At 54.3% G+C, this 23,945-nt stretch overlaps 1 protein-coding gene across 4 annotated transcripts in view; it reads left to right on the top strand.

The window, feature by feature from the left end:
* Nucleotides 1-1,140: 1,140 nt before the first annotated feature.
* The window catches only part of LOC105699739 (IQ motif and SEC7 domain-containing protein 1), a 54,891-nt gene continuing 32,086 nt past the window's right edge, over nucleotides 1,141-23,945 (top strand). The window contains exons 1-2 of one of the 4 annotated variants that reach the window (XM_012424981.2): nucleotides 15,733-15,752; nucleotides 18,273-18,317. In XM_012424981.2, coding sequence (XP_012280404.1) covers nucleotides 18,301-18,317 — 17 coding nt within the window. In that variant the 5' untranslated portion in view covers nucleotides 15,733-15,752; nucleotides 18,273-18,300. Of the gene's footprint in view, nucleotides 1,695-15,732; nucleotides 15,753-17,424; nucleotides 17,521-18,272; nucleotides 18,318-23,945 lie in introns of those variants that run through there. The other 3 variants (XM_012424979.2, XM_012424972.2, XM_012424980.2) reach the window with 3 other exon arrangements.

Below are 23,945 nucleotides of genomic sequence, written 5' to 3'. Positions count from 1 at the left end.
GGGATGAATTCCAAAGGAAAAGAATTTACAGGTGATTTATGAATTCTTCGTGCGTTATTACACGTCCTCCGGATAATTTGTTCGACTCGACTCGATGTTCCAAAGGAATGATGCCGGCAATTTTTATTTTTTCTTGGGACATGTGGATGGAGATGCGAGATATTCGGACGATCAGAAAATCTAGCTCGGATATTAAAATGTAATCATGCTTCGCTAGCACTTACGTAAGCGCAAGAAACGATGAACAAAAGGGGAGTCTAACGAATATCGAGGGATACCCAGAAAGATAAAAGATAAAAGACCGTCTAAGATATTATTCTTATCGGACGATCAGGCGTTGACTTTCCTTGCGGACACTTCGGGACCATCGCTTACGTTTTTCCTGCGCGTGATAGATGAACGTGATTAACTCATGATATTTGTACATAAGAGACAGTTATGCAATGTGTACTGTCATAGCCGGACCTGAATACGACAAATCTGCAATTACTTTTAATTCGCTTCCGTAAGACTTTGATATTAACGACTCATCGTTAACGAATGCCAACGTCACCATGAGATGTTTATTTCGCGCACGAATTTGGTGGGTCACCGAAATCATATGATTTTCGATAAGAAAAATATATGAAGATCCCCACGGCCTTCCTAAAATCCAAATAATTATCCAAGACGAAGGACAAAAATCGCCTCGATTAATTTCCTCTCCCTTCGTTCGCCTGCAACTACGATATTAACAAATTCCTCAATAAATACAATACCACACCGCGGCGCATCGCCTACCTAAGGACTACCTCACGTACAGATATGTACAGACAGTTGCATGCCCCTGGGGCAGCGCTCCCCATTTTTTTAACGACGTTGATCCACGCCAACTCGGGTTTTTAACATGGAAAATATAGGACTTCATCGATCTCGCATTTTTTATGCTCATCTGAATCGCGATAATATGGAATTATCATAGACTGTGCTCGCGTCTCAAAGCAAGCGTCCGCAAAATTCATCCGTACCGATCCAGTTGGCTAGGAGGTTCCGCCGGTCGCGACGGGATGGCGCCACGGTCGTCCCGCGGGGCGGGCACGCAGGCGCGCGGATCGCGCGTCCGTAACGACAGCGAGTCGGTGCTAGTCGGTGGCGGTAGGTGCGCGCGTGGGACGCGCCGCGATTCTTGGCGATTCTCGCGGCGGCCGGCGGCATCGGCGAGAACGAGCCCGAGCTCGGAGCAACGTCGCGGCAGGTCGCGGCAAGATGGCGAACGCGTGACCCGGGACTCGCGGTTCGCGCGTCGAGTGACCGAGACTCGGCCCGGAGGGACGCGGTGGACCGGAGGAGAGCGCCGGCGGTCAGTCGCGGTTGGTATGCCCGGCGCGGCGGTCGCGCTCCCCGGTGGCGGCCACCAGGACGGCGCGGCCTAGCGGCGGAGGGCTCCGGGGCGGACCCGCGGTCGGAGGTAAACAAACGCGCGCGCACGCCATGAGCGCCGTCCTCGGCGTCGGCGAGGCCGGCCTCGCGGGCGCCGACCTCGCCGCGGTTCTAGAGGAGAAGAACCAAATCATCGGCCGGCAGTATGCCGAGATAGAGCGTCTCCAGAGGGAGCTCAACGAGGTCATCGGCGAGCGCGACGCGCTGCTCTGCGAGGTCTCCAAGTTCAAGTTCGAGCTGGAGATGGCCGACTTGAAGCGGCTGCACGACGACAGGTAGGCGTCACTCCGGGTAATCCGCCGATTCGTGGATTTCGACTCGCATCGGCCGCCCTTCGCGGCTTTTGCATCCGCGTCGCGACCGACGATCGTGGGCAGGAGGTGGCGAGTCGAATTCCTCGACTCGTTAAAATAGTCATTGTACTCGCCAACTCGTCACGGACGCGTTTCTTTTTTTCTTCGCTGAATCGCCGACCGGAGTCCAAAGTCGAGTTGGCAAAGTATCTCGTCGCGGTAGCGATTTTAGACGAGGACTTTTACCGCGAATACCGAAAGGGAGCCCAAAGGAATCGGAGGCCGAATGTTTACAAATATCGGAAGACCGGCCGGGCCCGATTTTCTCGTCGAGGCTCTGGAATTTCGAGTGCGCGGGGGCACGCGTGGTATTCTCTTTGCCTGCTCTCGCATTAAATGGCACAAGGCGGTTAGGCCCCTACTCTCGGCGACGGGGTGTGCGAAAGCAAAACAAAGAGTCGCCTCCTCGTTAAGGCGACACAAGGTGGGCCCGCGATAAACCCACGCCTCTGGGCTCCCGATTCGCGACCGAACCTAGCTCCCCGCGTTGACCTTCGATGATGTCAACGATTTTGGAAGATTTAAAGGCCAGGTTTCAGCTCGCTCCTCGAACCAGGACACCCGGTAGACGAGCGACTGGCCGGTAGGTGTTTATGCGCGGGTCGTTTGACGTTAACTCCGACCACGCGAGCACGTTTTCTCGGAAACTACCGTTACGAATCTCCCGAGTGCTTCTAACTAATTGTTAATGGCGAAACGGGGGAAAATGGGAAACGAAAAAAGAAAAAAAAAATACAACAAGAGGCACGATCCAAAATCGGAGCGCGGCGCCTGTTACCGATGCGACCCTTTAAATCTTAGCGTTCTATTTTAAGTTCACGAGGAAAGTCATGTGGTCCGAGAGTGTCTTAATTTTTTTTTTGTTCGCTACGAAAATTATGGAGGAAAAGCGGGGAGAGAAAAGAGGACGGAGGGCATAGCCGGGACCGTGGCCCCACGTGTCCGGAGGGACAAGTTAAAAAAAGCTCTCTGCCGCTTTATTTCTTTGCAAGTTTCCGCGGAGCCAATATTTTCGTCACCGATCTGATCGATCGGCGAGGTTCGCTCGATCGGGTTGGGAGGACCCGCCCTCTTTTCGGAGTATGACGTCCGAGCAGGAGAGTCTTCACCTCGTGCCGAAGTCGCCTCTATCGACGAGGATCTTTCCGGCCGTGGGGGCGGTCGTTCGCGCCCACGACCTCCTCCTGACGCGAGCCGTTTTCTCCTCTCTTTTCCTTTCTCTCTAGTTTTCCCCGGAGAGGTCGACGCGGCCCTCCGCGACCATTTCGGGTGTTTACCTCGGGCGAGATCGGGGCAATTTGTGGAAATTCGCGCCATTACCGAGCTCCGGGGTCCGGGGGTCAACTCGAGACCCGTTGGTATCGGTTTCGACGCATCCCATCGGGAAAACCCTACGAGTCGGGAGGAAAACCTTGCCCGTGGGCGTTTTACGATTTATCGGCGGGGAGGAAGGAGGAGAGCTCGAGATGGAAATTATTTACGATCAGGGACAGGGAGGGGGAGAGCTCGGGGAACGATTTCGGCCTCTCGATAGGGAACGGGTTTTTCGGGATGCCGTTCCGTTTGGGAACGCCACGAGGAAAGCGTCTCACCGAGGACAATCGGGGACTTCGTAAATAAAGCCTCGAGGTGCAACACCCTCCCCTCTACGTAGGTTTCGCAATAAAGATACCTTTACCTTTCGACGTCTGTCTTCTGTCTCGTCGAGTCGACTAGACGTTCCGGGGCAAAGGGGCGAAATTATTCCGCGAGGAAAGACCGGGCCGCTATCCGCCTCGAGCGGGAGCTGCGTTAAAGCGGGATCCCTTTAAGAGGTTTTTAGTTAACCCTGATATTGGCAGGCATTATTATTGACTATCGTCTGCAGGGGTCGGAGGAAGCCCCGTATCCTGGATCTATATTTATACGCGGCGACCTCTACGCGTCGTTCCTCCTCGGCTCGATATCGCCGGAAAAACGCGTACTCCGGGCTCCGGTTTCCGTCGAGGGGGAAGTTTCCCCGACAATGGCCCTCTCGGACCGAAATCGAGGCCGCGTAAATTCGTAACGACCGGTCGGTTCTACGATGAAATCCTAGGCGGCCTCTCGTGGCCCGCTTTCGGCCCGGCACGTCTCGACTCGACCTTATCGCCGAATTCGCGACAATTTTTGCCTCTCGCTCGCGAATTCCCACCTCGATCGCGCACCTGTGCCCCAAAAGGTCGACTTCGGCTCGTTATTTTTTTTTTTCCCATTTGCCGAGGGAGAGACCACGGAGCATCCCGAGGCCAGATATTAAAACGTCCTATGCAAAATTGGGAGATTTAACCGATTTAAGAGAGGGTCGAATTTCTAACGCCTCTGCACCTCGGCAACTCGAATCATTCGAATCGTTCGAATCCCTGTAATCGATGGAATGACTCAAATCAAATGAAACTCGCCGCTAAGCGCTTCCCGAGGCCTCCCACGTCCCTCGGCGTTTACGAGCTCGCGCGTGGCCGTGTATTTTTCTTTTTCGCCTAATTCCCCGGGGCGTAGCCGAGAAGTCGTAAATCCGAGCCGAGGCCTCGCCGAGATCGCGGGTCTTAAGTATTCCACGCATCGCGCGCCGTAAAGAGTCGTACGAGCTTCGGGTGCACCGGTTAACCCAATTTGCCCCGACCGACGAGCCGTTGGCGGCCTCGAGAACGATGCGCGATGCACGCTGCACGATGCACGCTGCACTCCACGCGGTATTTACCTCGTCGAATTTATTTACACCCTTACGCGCCACGAGGGAAAACGGGCCCCTTTAGGGTCGTCCAAGATTAGCGTCTCCATGCGGTGGAGGCGGCTCGCAACGAATCTCGTCCCTCCACCGGGAGATCTCGCCTCGAGGCGCGAGATGTCGATAAAGTGCGAACCAAAGCGCGATTGGAAAGATCGAGAGACTTCAGAAAATTCCAACCAAAGGAGTTGGGAAATCCGCGATCGACTAGAAGGAAGGTCTTCGTCCACCGGAGTGCACGTCACCGGGCTACGCGTCGGAAGAGAGCGCGATTCGTATCGGGCTCGACTAATAAGGCCCTCCACGGACGCACACGCGGACTCCACGTGAACGCACCCACGGACGAGGACGCACGCACGGTATCGCGGATCCCAAGGAGAAGGAGGAGAGCGCCGGAAAAAGGAGAGAAAAATACGCGAGTCGCCAGCGGGACGTTCTCACAGGGGCCCCGAGGTGAATCAGCGGGGGCCTCGCACCTTGAACCTGGGGCGAGCTCGAGGGGCCCTCGTTAATAACGGGGGGCGTCCAAGACTCCGTTAAGTCGTCGGGGGGGACGAGGCGGAATCGCGGGGATACGGTCTCGACTCGGGAGACGTCGCTGAAAAAATTAGAATTCTGGATTTAATTTTTTGGTCGGGTCGTTTCGATTGTTATCCGGGGATTTATCGGTCGGCGTTTTGGATTCCTCGGGCGGATACGTCCTCGCGGAACGAGGCCGCCGTCAATACCGGGCATTGTCGCGGGTTTTCCATACCTCCTCGGGTCGCGATACAACGGGGATCCGTTTATTCGGTCGCCTACTCATAACCAGAGGATAATGATCGTTATCACGGCATCGTGCGTAAAACTCGTCCAATTAGCGGCGGACGCTCGCGGGGCCCATTTTCGCGGATCCCCGAGAACGGTCCCGCTCGGACGTAAGGCCAACTCCTGGGGAACATCCGACTTTAATGAAATATCGGAAGTACGCGAGGAAAGGGAGCGAGCCCCCGCGAGTCCTATACGTCGCGTCTGATTAAATTCGGTGGAACGGTATCCTTGTCGGGTAGCTCTCTTTCTCTCTCTCTCTCTCTCCCTTCTTTCCTTTAGGCGCGTCTCGACAGAGAAGCGCGCTCGAACGAACGTTTCGTCCAGGAAACGACGTGGAATTTTTTTTCCTCCGCGGGCTCCGAAGTCGAGCTCGAGGTTCGGCCCTTTTATCCGCGGGAGGTAGAGATAACCGGAAGGACCCGATCCTTGGGCCAGTTTCCGGAGAAGAGCTCGCGACTACGTCACTTTCCTGGGAACCTTCGTGGGCATTGTACGCGCGCACTCGACGCAGCTGTACGTACATCTGGTCGGTAACGCGCGAACGCGTCTCGGGCCCCACCCGGGCCCCTCGGAGGGGAACCACCCAGGGAGGAATCCCTTCCCCCTTCCTCGAGCCCTTTGTCGAGACTCGCACATGTCACCTCTCGTGCCTTATTTATCCGGCGGCCTGTACACGGATGAATATAGAGCACCTAGACGCGCGTTCAATTTGTCGGCCCGAGACGGCTCGTATCGACCGCGCGCATGCGTTAACGCGCAAACCCGCAAATACGCGAACACGCGAGACGCCGCCTCGACTTTTCCCCTCGACGTCAATCCCTGACCGGAGTCTCGCCTTTTCGGGCCGCGTCTCTTCCAGGCCGGAATTATTTACGATACGTCCCTCGCGTCGAATCGTGGATCCATGGGAAGTGGATCCTTTCCCCTCCCCGCCGGAGATTCGGAATCAAGACCCCCTTGTGGCCCGTAAATCAAGACGCTCGTTAAAAAAAAAAAAAAAAAAGTCCGGCGCGTTGACGAATCGTCGCGCCGCTTTTTCTCCACGGGGCGAACCACTTCGCGGGTTCCTCTTTTTCTCCGGTTTCGCGTTTCTCCTCTTTTTTTTTTTTCCTCCTCCCCTTCTCGCCTTTGAATCGGAGGGCCTCCCGGTCGTCCGGACGCGCGTCGAGGGCACGCCGGGCGGTCCTCCGCCCCCTCGGAGGCCTCCGTCTTCTTTCCCAACAAAGGGAAGGAGAGCACCCCGCTGGCCGAAAGGACCCTGAATTATTTTCTCACGTCCCCCGTCGCCCTTCTTTTCGGACCTCCGCGTCGCGTTGCGAATTTTCCGAACTCTGCCGACTTCCCTCTTCGTTGAGCGGGGTTAACGTCGACGGACCTCGAACGCGACCGGCTACGCTCCGTCGCGGGTACATTACGGAACGGCCCCTATAAATTAATTCGTCGGGGGAAAGTTTCCCTCCCCCTGGAAGGAGGGCTCGATCTAAGAGTCCGACGTTTCTCGAGTCCGGCGGGAATTAAAAAAAATATAACTCCACTCTTTGCGGAGTGCTCGCGAAACTCGGTCGTTCTCCTTTTCAATCGCCGGGCGGGGACTCGACTCGTCTCGAGGACGCTCTCCCTTGTCCGGTCGCGAGACGGAACGTCCCTTTCTTACGAAACCCTCCCCCTGATGCCTCGTGGGGGTCCGTTTACCCTTTCGGGAGCCGAACTCCCCTCGAGAAGGCCGTCTGGATTCTCGACGGGGTACCCCTCCCTTCTTTCCTCCCCGCGCATCGATTCGGCGGATCCGACCTCGAGGATCGATCGAGCGGCCACTTTTCGCTCGACGTTGGTTTATTTACGTATTTACGAGAGCGAGAGTCGGGCTAGGAGAGAGAATCGGCTCGTGTGAGCGGCCGCGTATGGAATTAGTCCATAAAAGCGGAGGGCTCGTCGAGCAAAGTCGTCGAGACCTCTCGGAGGGCCGCCGCACGGAAGGCTTCCTCATAAATATAACTCGCGAAGGGTCATTGTATCCCTGGTGGATTATTTTTCCCCGGTGGAAATCGAGCTCCGGTGGAAAGAGCGGTCGCCTCTTCTCCGCGGGATTCGAAATAGCCTCTGACGCAACGCCCTCCGCGGCGGGAGCGACCGAGACCGATTTTTACTTATTCCCGAGAGAGGGAGAAAGAGAGCGGGGAGAAACGACGTACACCCGGGAGCGAGACCACGCTCCTGGGAAGTTTAGGGCTAAACTTAGACCGGGACGAGACCCCACGGACCGTTCGAAGGCTGCACGTAAAATGCACGATTTTTTAGCTACCCTGTTAAAAAAAAAATTCATAAAATTCATACACTTTTCGTACATAAGGTCGCGGTAAAATTATCATTAATATACATTTGTTATAAAATTCTAAGTATATTTATAATTTTATGACACGATTTCTCGCCATTTTGTCGCGCGCGATCGATGGACGTCGTTTCCTTTTCTCTTCGAGGCGACCGGCGATTCGAGGTTTCGCCAGATGGCGGATTTTTCGAATTCCTCGACGGAAATAGAGTCGGAACGATTCTCGAAGCGACGCCCTCGCTTCGGGCCGCTCTTTTGTCCCTCGTATTTGATTTGGTCCTCGAGTATCATCGAAAGTCCCGGGTTAATTCTCTTCGGTGAAAATAATCGTGGGAATCTCGCGATTTTAAATAAACTCGAGTTCGGGTAGGTCGAGATGCGAGGCGCTCTTCGAAGACGAGAGAGGATCGGTTCGATAATTCTTTCGCGGTATATCGGTGGACGACTTCCGGCTTCGATCGCTCGAGTAGCCTCCACGGTATCATTACGGTGATTAGCTCCGAGGACGAAAACGTAGCGAGACCGTGACACACCCACGGCCTCCTTTGTCGCGTCTTCGGATCGGCTGAAATTAATCGCACGGGATTAATCGCAAAAACGTCCTTGACTCCATCCCCTGCAGGCCCCACCCTCGGAGTGGACGGGATCGCGGGGTGCGTAAGTTCTTTTTTTCTCCCGGGAATCTTTTCTCTCGGGGCTCTTGAGATTCATGGATTCGTATTTTACTTCCCGGCCGTGGACAGTCGGCGGCCTTTGTAGCCGCGCTCAAAGGCTTCATTAGAGCGGGGCTCAAAGAGTGGGAGCGAATCATTGCGCCGGCGATATAGCGACTCCCGGGAGAGATGCCGCGGTCAATCCGTCCTCCCAATTACGGAAGTCGCCCGGGACCCGCGATCTATCGAGGCGGCAGTCGTAAACGGCGGTCTGGCGGCCCGATAAAGAAGAAAAAAGTCTTTCCCGTCGACGCCTCGAGGAAGGACGGAGAACGGAGGCTCGTTTCCGCGGTTAATTGGCGCGCAACGACCGCACCTCGCCACCTCGCGCCCTCGCCCCCGCGACGAGGGCTTCCCCTCTCCCAGGACGTAAGGTCGACGCGATTTCGACCGGCGCGACGTCGCCGCGCGCCCCGGCGATTTTAGCCGAGTCGAGGGGAGCCTCGCGACCCTTTCCGCGCCGGAACGGCCGCGAGGTTGCGCGCGGCTCGAGCCCGTGACCACCCCCGCGGAGCGGCCGGGGCTCGCAAATAAGTCCGGCGAACCCTTCGGTGCGGGTGAAAGCGCGACGCGGGAAAGCGACGCAAATATTTACCGTCCATGCTGGACGGCTCGACCGACGTCGATGCGTCACGGCGGAAACTCCCCGCAAATCCGTACGTACGCTACTTTACGTTTTGGAAAATCCCTCGCGGGGGGCGACAACTCGGCGCCGTGGATTCCCTCCACCTCGGGTATAGGTACGCACGTGGGTCGGGGGCTCGGAGGTTTCGCGTTTTTCGGATCGCCGCGAATAAACGAGGACGAGGGGGGTGGAAAGACGCGTCGCGACGGCCGATCGTTGGTCGCGCGGCACGCTCGGCTCGCCCGGTACGCGATTCGGCCCTCCGAGCGTCGGGACAAAGGGAGAGCGACGCCGCTCGGGACGCGCACCGGGCGGAATGGCCGGAATGGGGGGAACGGGCGGAATGGTCGGAACGGCCGGCCGGGGGTTGCGGGACGGCGCAGACGCCGCGAGGGCGACGGGGAGGCGTCTCGGCGCCTCTCACCGGTGGCGTCGATGCACAGTACTCCCCTAACGATTCCGTCGGGCTCTTCATTCACGCGGCGCGGAAGACCTACGCTCGCCGGCTCCGCTCGGGGGGTGTTCCGCCCCCGTCCCCGGACGGATATCGGCACGGCCGTGCCTCGCGCCGGTCCTCGCCCGTCTGCGCTCGCGCCCCGCGACGCCCGCATTTATACCCCCCGCGTGACGCGTCACGTGATTTCGAGCCGGGCCCGAAAGTGCACGAGCGTGCAGACTCCGCCGTCCCCCCATTCGCGTCTCGCCGCCCGGCGAATCGAGACGCCGCGACAGAAGGGGTGCGCGACGCGCCACCCCCGTCCTCGCCGGCCCGGCCTAATGGATGACTTCTGAAGCGGCTTGAAACGGTACGAGAGGCGAATCCGCCGCTTTCGCATGGTTCTTTCCTTCTTTTTCCGCGCTTTGTCGCCGATAACGGCCCACCCTCGGCAGGTGCCTCTTGGAAGACGTCGAGGCGAGGCACCCGGGTATGTCGCCATCCGGCTTGCTTCGGGATCGGGTTCGCGTTTAATTTTGGAAAGGGCAGGAAGAGAAGCCTCCCGGAAATCGCGTCCGATGGGCACGCTCGGATCCAGCACGCGCGGCCGAATGAATGGCGCGGCGTGAATCACCCGATAGGCCTCGGGAAGCGACTCGGCCGATTTCACAGTGGCTGGTGGCGGACAATGGGCCCGTTTCCCGAAGGTGTCGTCGCGGCGAGAACGCGCGCGAATCGCTCGGTTTAGCGATTCTCTCGCTTATTCTTGGTTGCATGCTCCGGACCTTGGGCGATCCTTGAACGATCGCTTTGCCGGCGCGTCCGCGCTGCACGTGCTCGAACTCAAGGGTCCGTGACGAAAAAGAAGTGGTGCCGAAAAAATGAGGAGAGGGAGGGATAGATAAAGAGCGTGGGCGATGAATCGACCGTGGACCTTTGTCGCCGCGCTCGCTCGTTACCTGGCATTTATCGGCCGGGGCGCGTAATCGGCTGACGGCCTTATCACGCGGTCTCGTTAAATCTGGTTTACTTCGAGACGCGGCTTCAGCTCGGGGCATCCAATGGGAAACTCCGATTCACCGCGAGATTATTTTTCCCACCTGGAGATGGGTACGTCGTTAAAAAAGAATATCGCAATTTTATGTTCTTCTTGGATACTGGCCCGGTGTACCGATTTTATAGCGTCAATGAAATTTTATAACGCGTCTGAGACGTCCGATTTATAATTTCGCGGCAATTGTGTGTATCGGGAGGGGACGAATTTTTTTATGTTTTTTAACGGGGGAGGGCACCTTACCTCCGTCGAGGTTGCGATTTCGAAGACCGGGGGACCTCGTCTTAGGCTCGCGACGTCGGCGTCGAGACGCCAATGTATCCGATATGACGGGTCAAGGCCAGGCCCGAAGTTAAAACCACGAGAGGGTTAAACTCCCGGCGAAATTCATCCGCGGCCACTCGTGCCGAGTGTTTCGAGCTAATTTCAACCCCCGGAACGCTTTTCGCCGTTTTTCCGGCGTTTTTCGACGAAACGACGAACGCATTGTGTCGGCTCTCTCCGGACGGCCAAGACCTTGGCCCTGACACGGTTCCGCGGAGTGGGCCGCGCGTTTCCGCCGCAGGAATTCCGAACGAAATTCACCCCTTAATTCGGACGTCCAAAGCCACGGCAAGTCGGCGGACTCGTCGATCGCTCGACCAGATTTTCCGTATATAGGAGAATGTTGATATTTTCTCGGCATTTTCCCTGCGTTTTCCGAGCCCGGGTGCGTGACCCCTGGTGAGTCGAATCGCGCTCGTCGCCGGCCAAAGAAGGCGATTCCGCGTGGGTCGGACCTAACCTACAAAACGGTCGAGCGAGCGCGCGGCGTGGGCACGCGCCACCTCACCCCGCGGAATTAACGTCTCTTTGCGGAAAGGTCTATTGGCCAATTCGAGTGCGTTTACGGTCTCCGAGTGGACGCCGACTCTGAGGAAATCAATGCCTCGGCGACGCGTTAGGAAACGGTCTCTCCTGACTTGCGCCATTATCGGCCACCTACTCGCCCGTTCGTTCGATCGGGCCGGTTTCGAGAGATACCGCGACCCTGGCGGTTCGTTATCGAGGAGACTCGAAGCGGGAAATCCGAGGATTAATAAGGGAAGCCACGGTTGGTAGAGTTCTTATATCTGGGACGATCGGGGCGGTGGATGCATTTTTCGTCGCGTCCAAACCACCGACCCGACCAGAGGTCGATAACGAAACGCGTCCCAAAAACGTCCGCCGGTCGATAAAGCTCGGCTTTCCCGACGCGACATCTTCGCCGGACCGAACCTCGCATTTTTCCACTCGTTCCGAGTGGCGCGTGAGGTTAAAAAAAGAACGGGAATCAAGAAAAAAGAGCCGTAACGTAAAAAGACGCGCGTGGGCGGCGATGCAAATCCAGCGGCTCGTGGCGCCGTATCTCGATTGGTCTTTTATGGCTCCGCTTTTGTAATGGAACGTTTTACAGCGTGCGCGCGTATCGGCGTAAAAAACGAATCACGGCTCGCGCGACGTATCGTTTTTACCGCCGTTGACGTCCGTAAAGCGTTCGATCCCCGGAAGAGGCTCGGATTCCGAGGTCTCGGGGTGACGGGAAAAATGCCCACCTTGGACGAACGGCGTTCGTCCTAGGTTCCTATTGTCCCTTTTTTTGCTCCGATTTGGATCGATGGCCTGATCGGATCTCGCAGTCCTGGCACTTCCTCGCGCATGGTAATCCGCCCGTAAGGAGTCTTAAAGTCGAGTCTCGTTAGATCGATTCCATCGGAGTCGACTCGCTTCGGCGGAGAAAGGAGCGGCCGGCCTTGCGAGAGCTCGTATAATTCGCCTTACGTAATCCGAGTATCGCTCGATGCCTGCCGAGTTAACGGTTAAGTGCATCTAACTCGCGCCCCTTTTGGCGTTATCGCGCCGCGCTTATCGGCGACGTAAAGATGCGTCGCGACCTCTATTGATTAAAAGCCGCACGCGAGTGGGCGGCTCGCGGGGGTGGAACCGCGAGGACGCAATTCCCCTTCCCGATCACCCGGGTGTGGGGGTTGGGACGGTTTTTTTTTTTTTTTAAATAAAAAGACAAGGATACGAGCAAGGCCGTTCACCCTGAAGAGGAGTCCGGGTCGAGTTTCAAGTTTCGGGCGAACGAGCGATTTTGCGTTAATTTCGGGGTCCTCTCTGGAGGGCAACCCGAGGAGGGATGACCCATTTGGCAGGGTCCTCTCCAAAGAGGGCTGCACCATCCACTCGTCGCGCCGTTCGCGATTTATCGCCCGAATTCGTCACGCCGGAAGTTCGCCAACCGAGAGAGGAGTTTGCGGTGGATTCGTCCGCCGGGGGAATTTTTCTAACTCACGGTTTCCATTTTTCCCCCTGACGGGACGAACGGAGGTGCGAATTTTTACCCCGGGTTCCCAGGGGGCGGAAGATCGGTGATTTCGAGGTGGCCCTGACTTTCCCGCTGCGGAGATCCGCGGAAACGACGCGGTGTTTCTTGAACCTCTGCCAGTCCTCGAGGCGGGATGGAGGTGCCGAATATCGAAACTATTGCCAACGAGGCGGAAGGGCCAATGTCAACGATCCCCGATAGCGGGGACGAGAGAGAGGCACTTGGTGGATTCGGCGAAGGGAGGGAGGCTTCTCCCTTCTTCTTTCCATTTTTTTTCTCGAGGACCATTTAAGCGTCCTCGCGCGAGAGAAACACCGTCCACGTCGTTTCGAGGGTAAAAATGGTGACCGTAATTACGCAGAAACGTGGCTCCCGTATTTACTCGCGATTGTCGTTGCATGGCTGCAATTGCGGTAACGGTAATAACGTGTCGTTTCTCCCGGTGCCCTCTGCGGTATGCCGTCAGTAATGCACGGGAATGCGCCTCGCGTCGCATATTAATCGTTTCCTTGCTCTCGGCGAGGTTTAAATGCGCGAATAATTTTTCCCTGATTTTCCCTGAAAATCATACAACTCCAAGGAAATCATCTCTCGCTTTTTCGGTAGAAAGCGTAACGACGAGGACAGTCTGCTGTTTTACCGGCCGCGGTCGCGGAGTCGGGGCGCCTGCGAGCCTCTCACCGGTCGTGCACGCTCGTCCAAAGCGTAGCCCCTGTTCTCGGGCTGAAACTCCGCTCGTCTTATTTTTTTTTTCCATGCCGGTACCCTCAGGAAAAATGGTCAAAAGTTCGAGGGAATCCTCCCTCCCCCTTCGTCGGTTGATTTAATCAAGGGACGTTCGCGCTTCCTCGGCGGTCGGGGGAAATTTCGCAGCGGAAGAGGACCCCGACTCGAGTCCGCAGGGGCTCCACGCGGCGAACTCGGCAGGGCCGATATTGATTTTTAATAGAGGAGCCTTTTTGGAGCCCGCACCCCTCCGGGTCGCCGACACGTTCCGCCCTTCTGAATCATGCAGCACCCGTTTCCTGGGCGCCCCTCCCGGCCGGACCCTCCGTACCTAGGGCTTTCCAAAGTGCAACAAATTTCTTATCGAGCGATTCGACCCGAGGACGCCCGAACGACGCTCCCGAGATTCCCTTTGCACCGCTCGAAAAAGAGACGTCGGTCGAGGCTCGGGAAATCGTCCGAGACGGTACCTCGTCTTTTGATCACCTCGAATACAACGGTACGCCGCCCCCCGCGGAGGGGCACGCGACTCTATCGGGCGAATTATCGTCAAGTGAGGCCGCGAGGCTCCAATATTTCAGTCCTTTGATCCTTGGAACTCGGACCGGGACACCTAGGCACCCCCTGGAAACCGTGCCCCCCTGGGATTGGCGTCACGTGCACTTTTGTTCTCTGGGGAACCCAGGGGGCCGAGGGGTCTCGCCCTCCCTCAGCAGTTCCACCGGCTTTGCGGGGGAGCATGGTGGTTATATCGATCGGCCAAGGTTTGCCCCCTTTAACGAGCGCTCGCGATTCTCCCAATGGCGCAGCCTTCGGTGGGGATCCTGCCGAGTTGTACCGTCGAACTTTACCTCCCCGACGCGACGTAACGTCATCGGATTACGACTAGAAGGTATTCCCGTCCCTCCCTGCGAGTGCACTTCGGGTGCGCCCCAAGAGGGGCGTTCGGACCAAAAAATGTCGAAAAAAAATCCGGGACTCGAATGGCTCGCGGCATTTCTTGATTTACTATAGTAATAATTAATTCCATTGATTAAACACGTGTCTTGATTTTTTTTTTTTTTTCCGTAGGTTTTGGTCAGGATAGATTTTGTACGTTGTCGTTCGGTTTTCGAGGCCATTCTTTTCGAGGCCTCAATCCTGGACGGGAAGTTCCTTCGCCTCGGGAGGGTTCCAGGCGGAATTGGACAGGGGTGAAGCGGTTCGGGCAGCGCCGTTGGGGTGGTTTAATGTCGGGGCAACGTGCGTGGTCACGCGTGCGTGAAACGGTGACTGCGTCGTCGTCGGATCGCGACCCCTTCGCCTTTTCCGGTCACTTTCCAAAAATCATCCACCCGACGGCGAGTGTCCTTTCGCGGGATACGCGAGCCTCGGGAAAATCCGCGCTCCCTCTCTGGGTAGAAGAAAAAAAAAAAAAAAATTATTCGACGTACATTTCCATTTTTTTTTTTTACCCTTTTCCTTCGCGTTTCTATAAATAGTCGAGCACCGTGAAGAGTCGCTCGCAGAGTTTTGCGGCGTTGCGGTTTCCGGCCAGCCCTGAAGAAGGGCCGTTAATGGCTCCGCGACTAGGCGCGAAAACCGCAAAGTGAATCCGCGACGACTTTTCGAGGGCGTTTCGCGAATTTTAGAACACCGGCTGCCGATGCCGCGCGGGTTACGCCCCGGTCGTGCGGATTTCTCGAAATTGCGGCTTTCTTCGGTCTCACCGGAGGCCCGTTACGAATTCTTGACCCGGAGCGCGTTTTGAAAGCACGAGAAAACGAGTCCCCGTCGGCCATTCGAAGTCCCAAGGATCGCCATTCCCTCGTGGACAGAAAATGTCCCAAGTGAGAAAACCAGTCGATTTTAACCAAAAGTATCCCGGACAGACCTTGGATACTGTTATGACCAATTTGTCAACCGGGCGACCGACGGGAAATGGACCAGGAATTTTTAATTTATTCCTCATACCGGGAAAATTGATGACGTAGGAGCGGCTTTATCTGGGCCGGCGATTCTAGGGAGGGAGTTATCGAGGGGCGTGTTTCGAACGCCCGTCTCTGTCTCTCTCTTCCGGTGCTTTCATTTCCCGATAATCGACGAGCAGCACCCGGAAGAGATCAGTGTTCGGTTTTTAATGCAAACCCATCGCTACCGCCGAGGGAAGAATATCTTCCTTTCCCCGAACGTCAACATCGCAATTAGCGGCGTGAGTAGACCTTTTCTAGAGGGGATCTTTTTTTTTTTTTATCATCGGACCCGAGAATCGTTCCTTCCCCCAAGGTGAATTCAACGATCTAACGATTTCCGCCGGGGGATTTCTTGCCACGGTAAAAGTCTGGGTTAGCGTTTACGTGAGATAAATTTTCGAGAGGCAAGCCGAGATCGAACGGTCGACGCTATCTTCGGAATACGATTGATTCGCTATAACGAATCGTCCGTCCCTCGGTATCTTTGATCGGAAAGCGCCGTTCCGTGACGTTTAAAAATCGGTCTTAGCGCATTACATAAAACACTCGCGCCCGCCCATTAATAACGGACAAAGGACTCGACCGAGTGGACATTTGCGAGCGCATTACGCGGCAAACCGGGCCGATGCGGCGTGCCCGCCGACGCGTTCATAATTGCAAAGTCAATTTCACCGGGCAAGCCGGAGAAATGAGAAATTGATGAAACAATCGCGAGCTCGGCGTCCCGCCGGGAAAGTTCGGGGCGTCGTCGAGTTTCGCGATTCCACGGAATTCGAGGGACCCGCGATCGGCTCCGCTATTGAATATCGATCGAGCCGGTCCTATGGAAGTCTTGCCCGTTGTACTTCCGATTACAAAGTGCGACTCTCCATTTTTCCCTTTTTTTTTTGTCCTCTCGCGAACGCACTTCAATTCCCGTCTCGTCTTGCATCGGTGGAGAGATCTCCCGTACGTGAAAACGTAAACGGGAAAGGCGTACTTAGCACCGTCGACGCAAATGGTCGTAAGTACTTTGTTCGCCGTAATAAAGCCGGCGTTACAACGCACGAAAGTAAATCGGCCCGCCTGCAGACGGCTCATTGTTCCGATGCACAATGCCCCCTGCAATTCTCCGTGTCAATTAGGGATGCTCGGGGGTTTATAGTTCGCGCGAGCACGACTCTCGAAACAATCGTACCTGGCTCGAGCAAAGGTGTGATTTCTACGCGTTACAAGGTGCAATTAAGATATTAATTCCCGGGAATTTGTCCGGCATGGTGGTGCGCGATAAGAAGCGCATCGCGAACGTTTTCTATATATTTTCTCCTCGATTAAAATGCGGCACCGACTCGATGCGATGCTTCCGATCATCCGGTCGATCGAGACATTAGTCGCGGATCGTTTATCCCGAATGCATCCTAGTCGACACCCCACATGGAAGCAATTTTCCGGTTTTCTCTTCTCGACGAGCCGAATCGGGTCAACCCTGATCAAATATGGGCGCATCCGGTGATTAAAAAAAAAAAGAGCAGAGAATTAACGGCGTCACCTGTTGCGCCCCCGGGGTGGGCGATAATCCGACGCGGTGTTTTCTTACTAAATATTTGCCCGCTAGTTTCAATTAAATTCCTCTGAATTGTGACGTAATTGTATTTAAAAAAAAATGCACGTATTATGCATTTGTTTGGTCCCGGCGAAATTTTGAGGGCGAGGGGAAGCCGAGATCACGAGATGCTTTTTCTCGGCGATGGAAAACCGATCGCTGGGGCTTTGCCGATAAGATAAAAGACGCCTAATTGGTATTCCGAGAGACGTCGCACTCTCTCGGCAAATGTTATCGATACGGCAATGTCGTCGGTCCTCGCGTTCCGGGTGATATCTCGCTAGTGACAAAGTCGATGACGGAGTTGGTGACAGTGACGGACTGCCATCCCGATGCGCGGCCGCGACTTTGTCGATAGACCGCCCACGATAGGTCATCGAGATGTGCATCGAGTCCCTGTTCTCGCGGAAAAGTCGAACCTACAGGTACGATCCGTTTTCCCCTCGTATTGCCGAATTTTTCTGCCCTTTTCTAGACTCTTCAATCTTTTGTATATTAATCCGCGGTTAGATAACTCCGAGCGACGATGATTCATCGCTCGGCCACGTGACGCGTGTATTGCCCCAGAGGTCTTGAAACCGACTAATATGGAAAATTGTAAAGGAATAAATTAAATGCGACATTACCGGAGAGACTCGTCCAAAGGCGCGTTCACCTTGAGGAGAGTAATTTGCGGCGTCGATTGCATTCTTTTAACTATCACTCGTCGCCTGGAAAGTAAATGTCGGAGTACTTGGGTATTTGAGCGCCTCGAAATTTAAACAAAACCGGCGAATCCATCTTTGTCGGACGCGGCGCCGTTAGCAAATATAAATAATCGATATCGCGTCGGCGTCGACGTTTCGCAGTTTCGCAACGCAACGGAGAGATCTGCCCGTGATGGTGACAGACTCCAAATCCCATATCGTAAAAAATCCAGCCACCGTGATTCATTGTCCCGGGTACCGAGGCCCTATATTGTGTGTCGAATTATTGTGGATGCCGAGAATTCCGGATTTCGCGAGTCGCGGCACTCGAGCAGACAATTACGTATTCGTGCCGATATTTAGAAACCTTTTAACGATAGCGAGGAGCTCGCGCGATAACGAGACCTGCGATAACGCTGACACCGAGATTCCGTCACGAGTGAACATTTGTGTCCACAGTTTCTAATGGTTTCTCTGCCTTTCTTTTCCAGGTGAGTCTCCCACTGCCCCGGATCGTCGATGACCCCGCGATTCAGGTATTTTTACCTCATCCAACTTTATTCCCCCTTATCTCCCGTAATTCAACAAAATATACCGGCATAATGTTTTTCTCCCGGGGACGATCCAGCGTAACTTCTCGCCCATTGTCGAGATTTACGCACAATGGTTGATACAACGATTCCCTTCGGGGTCCCATTATACTCGATTAGCTCGTGGGAAGCTCGCCTTACTTTTTACGTCAGCGGGAGCGCTAATTGTGAGTAGTTAACGCGTAAAGTCGCTTACGTCTGTCCCGGTACTCGGTGCACCGCCAGGCCATTTATTTAATTTAATAATTACCGGCAACCTCCACGACGTGCTTATACACGGGTTAATAATTTTCGGCGAGCGACAGCCGATGGCGATGAAAAAATCGTTCGTTTAACCGGTGCCTCCCGCCTTATTAATTATGCCCAAACGAGGTAGTACGAGGCTCGAGCAACCTTCAGGGAAGAGGAGAGAAAAAACACCGCTTCCTGTTGCGCAATGTTCATGAACGGGGCGCGATCGAGCCCGTTCGAAATTGCGAAATAATTCGTGCACTCCTAGAGCGAGAACGCACGTGGGCGAGAGATCCGTTCTCGGCACTCCTCGTGGACTTTGCGAATTTTCCGCGTTTATCCGAGTCCCTTTCCCTGCCTTTCCTGCAACCCGCGAAACCGCTGCTTTCCCTCTCGGGACGGACTTCCACGAGCCCCCCTTTGGCGTTTTCTACAAAATTAAAGAAGCTACCGGGCGCACCCTGCTCTTCCATTAGTGGACGTTGGCCGAGTTTTGCAGGCCGCACGCGAGCCTTATCGAATCCGATAGCGCCACTTGTGCGCCCTGCGCCGATTTCAAGATAGGCTCGACTAGATTCGCCCAGAAACAGACATCTATCCCGGATGATTAATTAATTGCGAAAAAAAAAAATCAGTAAAAAAATATATCATCCTATACATATCAAAACGACAAAATATTTATGAGACATTTCTCCAAACTGGGTGCACCGAATAATTTGAAACTTCAACACGTGATTATGGAGGCCCTACGGAAAAACGTGGTGCTCATAAAATTTGTTAAAAAAAAAAATTTACATTCTTTGTTCTAGTCTGGAATAAATAAAAAAATGTTTTTATCAGAAATGAAATTTCATGGGCACCGCGCTCTTCTTTAGAACCTTCATAATCACGTGCTGAAGTTTTCATCGATTCGGTGCATCCAGTTTGAAGGAAAGTTCTACAGATATTTTGACGTTTTATACATATATAATAACCCTTTCATATCACCTTAAGGATCGATCGTATCGACCAGTTTTTGTCGTTCGGAGATCGTTGCGCTTGGCTGCTCGTGCCGTGGTAGGAGACGTCCTTGTCGCTGATAGTGCAATACCTGAGGAGTGACCTAATCTACCCTCACCATTCACCGGCCCGATCGCTTACCTGAGAATTAATCCGCGGCCCACGGGTAAGGATCTCCGCCGAAGGAAAGATCGATCGCCCCGAAAAATCGAGCCGGTCTCGTAATTGATTCCCCGATTTCAATTATTTACGAGGAGCACCGACCGAATTCCGGCGCGTGAAATTTTTCTCCGCTACGAGAAAGTCGATAAATCGAGTCGCTCTTCGGGATAACCCTTTTAAAACGTCCGCCGAGGAGATGAAATTTAATCCCTCGTTAATCTCCGCCTCGACCTCCTCCGAGAAAGTCAAGAGGTGAGGTCTGGTCTAATCCCGATTTGAGTAGCGGCGTTAAATCCTTCCCCGATGCTTAATCAATCGCTTATCGATTAACGCGGCCGCCTAAGTGCCCGTGTTCGTGGGTGCCCCTTCTCGATATTTATTTATTCATGTTTTTTCTTTTTTTCTCTGGAATTCTTCCCTTGCCTCGATTTTTGCGTTGCTTCGGTGGACGAGAAAGCGTACTCTTCGGCGAGTCCGAGGTTCAAGTTCAATCGATCGGGTTCGATTATGTTTCTTTGGGGGAAATTCAGACGCGATGCACCGCCGCGGTATTGTCTTTCACCGGTCTTATTTCCTCATCTCCGATACGATGGGTATTCCGTCGGCTCGTTTTGCTTTCAGCTCCCAGACCTCTCCTTTCACCGTTTCGAGCACCCCCGGTATTGCTTCCAGTAAATCGAGATCGCGGAAAACCTTGACCTTGGTACGGCGAAGCTGCCTTCCATTTCTCGGAGGTGCTTTCTTTCGAAAACTCCGAGATTCGTTCCCGACAAAAATGCACCGATGCGTAATCGAAGTAGGCGGGTCGACCGGGAATCAATTGCCCCGATCGACGAGCCAATCGGGTCGACTTTACTTAATTCATATCAGACCTCGTCTCGGTGTTCAATTTGTATGGTAATGCCTCGTCTACGAAAGGATCCGCTTTGACGAGCTTTCCCCTCGTTATTTACGTTAACGCGCATATTCGATTAACCAGTCATTTTTTTGAAACTGCAAATTATCTCTGCTAAATTGCACGACATTAGCGAAATGGAATTTCGTGGATATTCCTTATCGGTGAGTTGGAGGTCAGCAATCCAAGTGGAGAAGCGAAGGCCTTCCATTCGGTCCCCCCGAAAAATGTATCGCGCGGGTCGCTAATGGACTTTCGAGAGTGCCGATAAAAAAAAAAATAAATGGGACTCGGATCTAGGCGATTTTCTATTTCACTTTATTTCGCGATAGTTTGTCCCCCTTAAAGGACGTAAAGTGTGACCGTAGCTGGAAACGCGATATAATAAAAATGATGCGAAGTTCGCGGATAAGCGTCCAGCCGTAAACCGCGACCCGTAAAGACCTCGAAAGCGGATTCGCCACTCCCCGTAACTCGGATCGCGAATTACCCCTTATTTTCCTTCCATATCTCGAAATAGTCCCCGAGACTCGACGAGAGCGGTTCTTCGACCCGAAATCCACAAAGTGCCCAACGAAGTCGCAACTTCGTCGTCTTCGCGTTTCCGGCACTTCGCTCTTCCAAGGAGATCGCTCTTTGATCTTCCCAGTGCCTTCTCCGGCGAATCCGAAGAAAGAGTTCCGAGAGATAATCACAAAAAAAAAAATCCCAAAAATCCGTCACAAGGCATTCTTGCTCGCGGATCCTGCGACGAGAGTCCTCCCTTTGATATGCATAATGCGTTCCCCCGTGGAGCTCGTCTTATCGAAAGTTCAAGTTGAACGAAAAATTGAAGCCACTCGGGAAAGTTCACAGCGGAATTGCCAACGCATTTCAGAGCTTCGCTCCTCCCTTTTCGGGACGCGGCAGAGAGGGAGAGGGAAGGGAATCGACGAGTAAATCCAAAAAGCACCGAGGGAGAATTCGACGGTATCCGAAAATAGCGGAGAGTGCTCCGTATTTCATGCCTCGCTTCCATATTTCCCTCCTCCTCGGATTCTCTTCCAGTCTCCATTTTCAATCGAAGAGCTCGACCCCCCGCGAGGAACCGGCCACTTTCCAGCGGCGATCCGGCGACCCGTAAGCAGATCGGCGGCCCTTTGATCCGAGGATCCATCCGATCGCCTGGATCTTCTCGATCCTCCCGTCGAGCGGATCGTTGTCCCCCCCGTCCGTCGTGAAACTCTAATCCGACATGTCGGGGGTGGAGGGAATCCCTCTCAGGAAAAGCCTCCAATCGGACGTGACCCGAATTCCTTCCTCGATTTCTTTTTCCCCCGGTCCTTTATTCCCGCCCGGAAATTCCTCGCCAGAAATCGGGAACGCAAATCGCCTTTGTTACCGTATAGCGCCATAAAGCGGACGGTATGGTAGGGAAAAAAAAAAAAATACAGGACGCGTAGAACTGTTTCTCGAGAACGTGTTCCTCCGAGGGGAGGGCAGGAAAACTTCTCTCGGCTGCGGTATCGGGCTTCGGTCGACGTTCCTTTTTCTTCGGAAATATAAACGAGGAGTCGTGCGGGGCTTTCGAGTTATTTGAAATTACACCTCGATATTAATCGAACCGTCTCCGCGGCGCGAGGGTGTCGAGTAGGCGTCGGCAGGGGGAGGAGAGCCGTGAAACGCCCGTCGCCGTTATTTTCCGCGTTATCGCGACTTTCGCCACCCGCACGCGTAACGGTACGCGTATGTGGGCCACGTGGACTCGTGTCATTTCCGAGACACTCCGCGGCAAAATTGGCGGAATCCCTCGCGACGAAGAAAAACAAAATATATTATCATTTTATACCGCTTTCGTTGCAAGTTTTATTCAAGCATCGAATGCGACATCGCGACGTTCCTATAACCACGCGAACCGAAGGTGTACCCATTTTTTAAATATTTTTAACGACGCAGCGATAACTCCGAAACGAAATCGAGAACCGTGAGTCGCGAGCAAACCATTCGACGAAATTTAATTTCGCTTTGTCGTTCTTTTTATTTCGCGACTGGATTTAATGCGCGGAAAATGAGCATCTGGGATTCTAGGAGGACGTCGACTTTCCACTCGCTGAAAGTCGGTCTTTCTCCTCCGATTATTATCGAATCCGTGGCGCGATCGAGGAGGTCCCGCGTTTTCCTTCCTATCCGTGTTTTCCTTGGGAATCGGTGGTAATCCGGCACAGGTGGTACGGCCAATGTACCGCGATTACGCAAGAAAAAGGCCGGGCTCCGTGTCGGCGAGTCGAGTTTTGCCGAGTGTACCGAGACGAGAACGCTACGTACACTCGGTGCACTCGTCGCACTCGGTGCACCTCGGAGTGAACGGCACCGAAAGGCCGTTCGATCCGCGGCTCAATAACAAACCGGAAGGAATTTTATTTGTTTCCGCTCGACTTTCTACGAGCCCCTCTCTATCCGAGCGGAGCCTGCGCTCGGGTCGAAATCGAAAGTCGGGTCTTCTTTCGAAATCGACTTCCTCGTCGCGGCGCGAAAAATTCTCGCCAGCGAAAATCAAGACGACGCGGGAATTCCTCGGTCGGCGTATCGCACGGAGTGCATTTTTCGCGCGCCATCGAGCTGCATTTTTTTCGCCAACCAACTAAATCGCGACTCGCGACCGACCGTCCGGGCCTGGTGTTAACTGGCTTCGATTAACGCTGATCGAACTCGTTAACCGTATTTCGAGAGTCCTGGGAACTTCAAAGAGCTCGATTGGACGCGCTCTCGATTACCATTCGACCCGGTTCATCGATGACCCTTCGCATGGTTCGGCCTCGAGAGATAAAGTGACGATTTGTCGGCATCGATGGGTCCCCTCCTGCAAATCGCCCAAATTGTCCCCCGTTTCGACCGTTCCGGGTTTTAACTCGTCCCCAACTGTCCTAATCATTTCCAGCTGCGTTGCAGCCTAACGTATCGATATCGCATCCCTAAGCGAAAACCCCATAAAATGGCGGAAAAGTGGAGGTAACGCCGCGCTATTGCGCCGGTATCGACTACACCTGTATATTCCGAGACCCGTAAATCGCACCGCGAGGCGAATGCTCGATGCAAATGGCGATCGGCGGAGGAAACGTCGCGTTGTCGCGCGGTATCGACCTGCCCCCAAAACAATGGCACATTCTCCCGATTCAAAGGGTGCTCAAGAATCGTCGGAAACAAAGCACCGCCCGCAAAACGGGGAGGATCGACGAGCACTCCTGGTACGTTTTGTCTTTGCGAAAGCTCAGCAAAACGTATCGCCGAGACCCGCTCGCGAATTTCTC

Source organism: Orussus abietinus, unplaced genomic scaffold, assembly GCF_000612105.2.
Source record: "Orussus abietinus isolate OABI.00-Male unplaced genomic scaffold, Oabi_2.0 scaffold10, whole genome shotgun sequence".
In the NCBI taxonomy this organism is placed as follows: domain Eukaryota; kingdom Metazoa; phylum Arthropoda; class Insecta; order Hymenoptera; family Orussidae; genus Orussus; species Orussus abietinus.
This window is presented reverse-complemented; position numbering and strand designations above follow the sequence as displayed.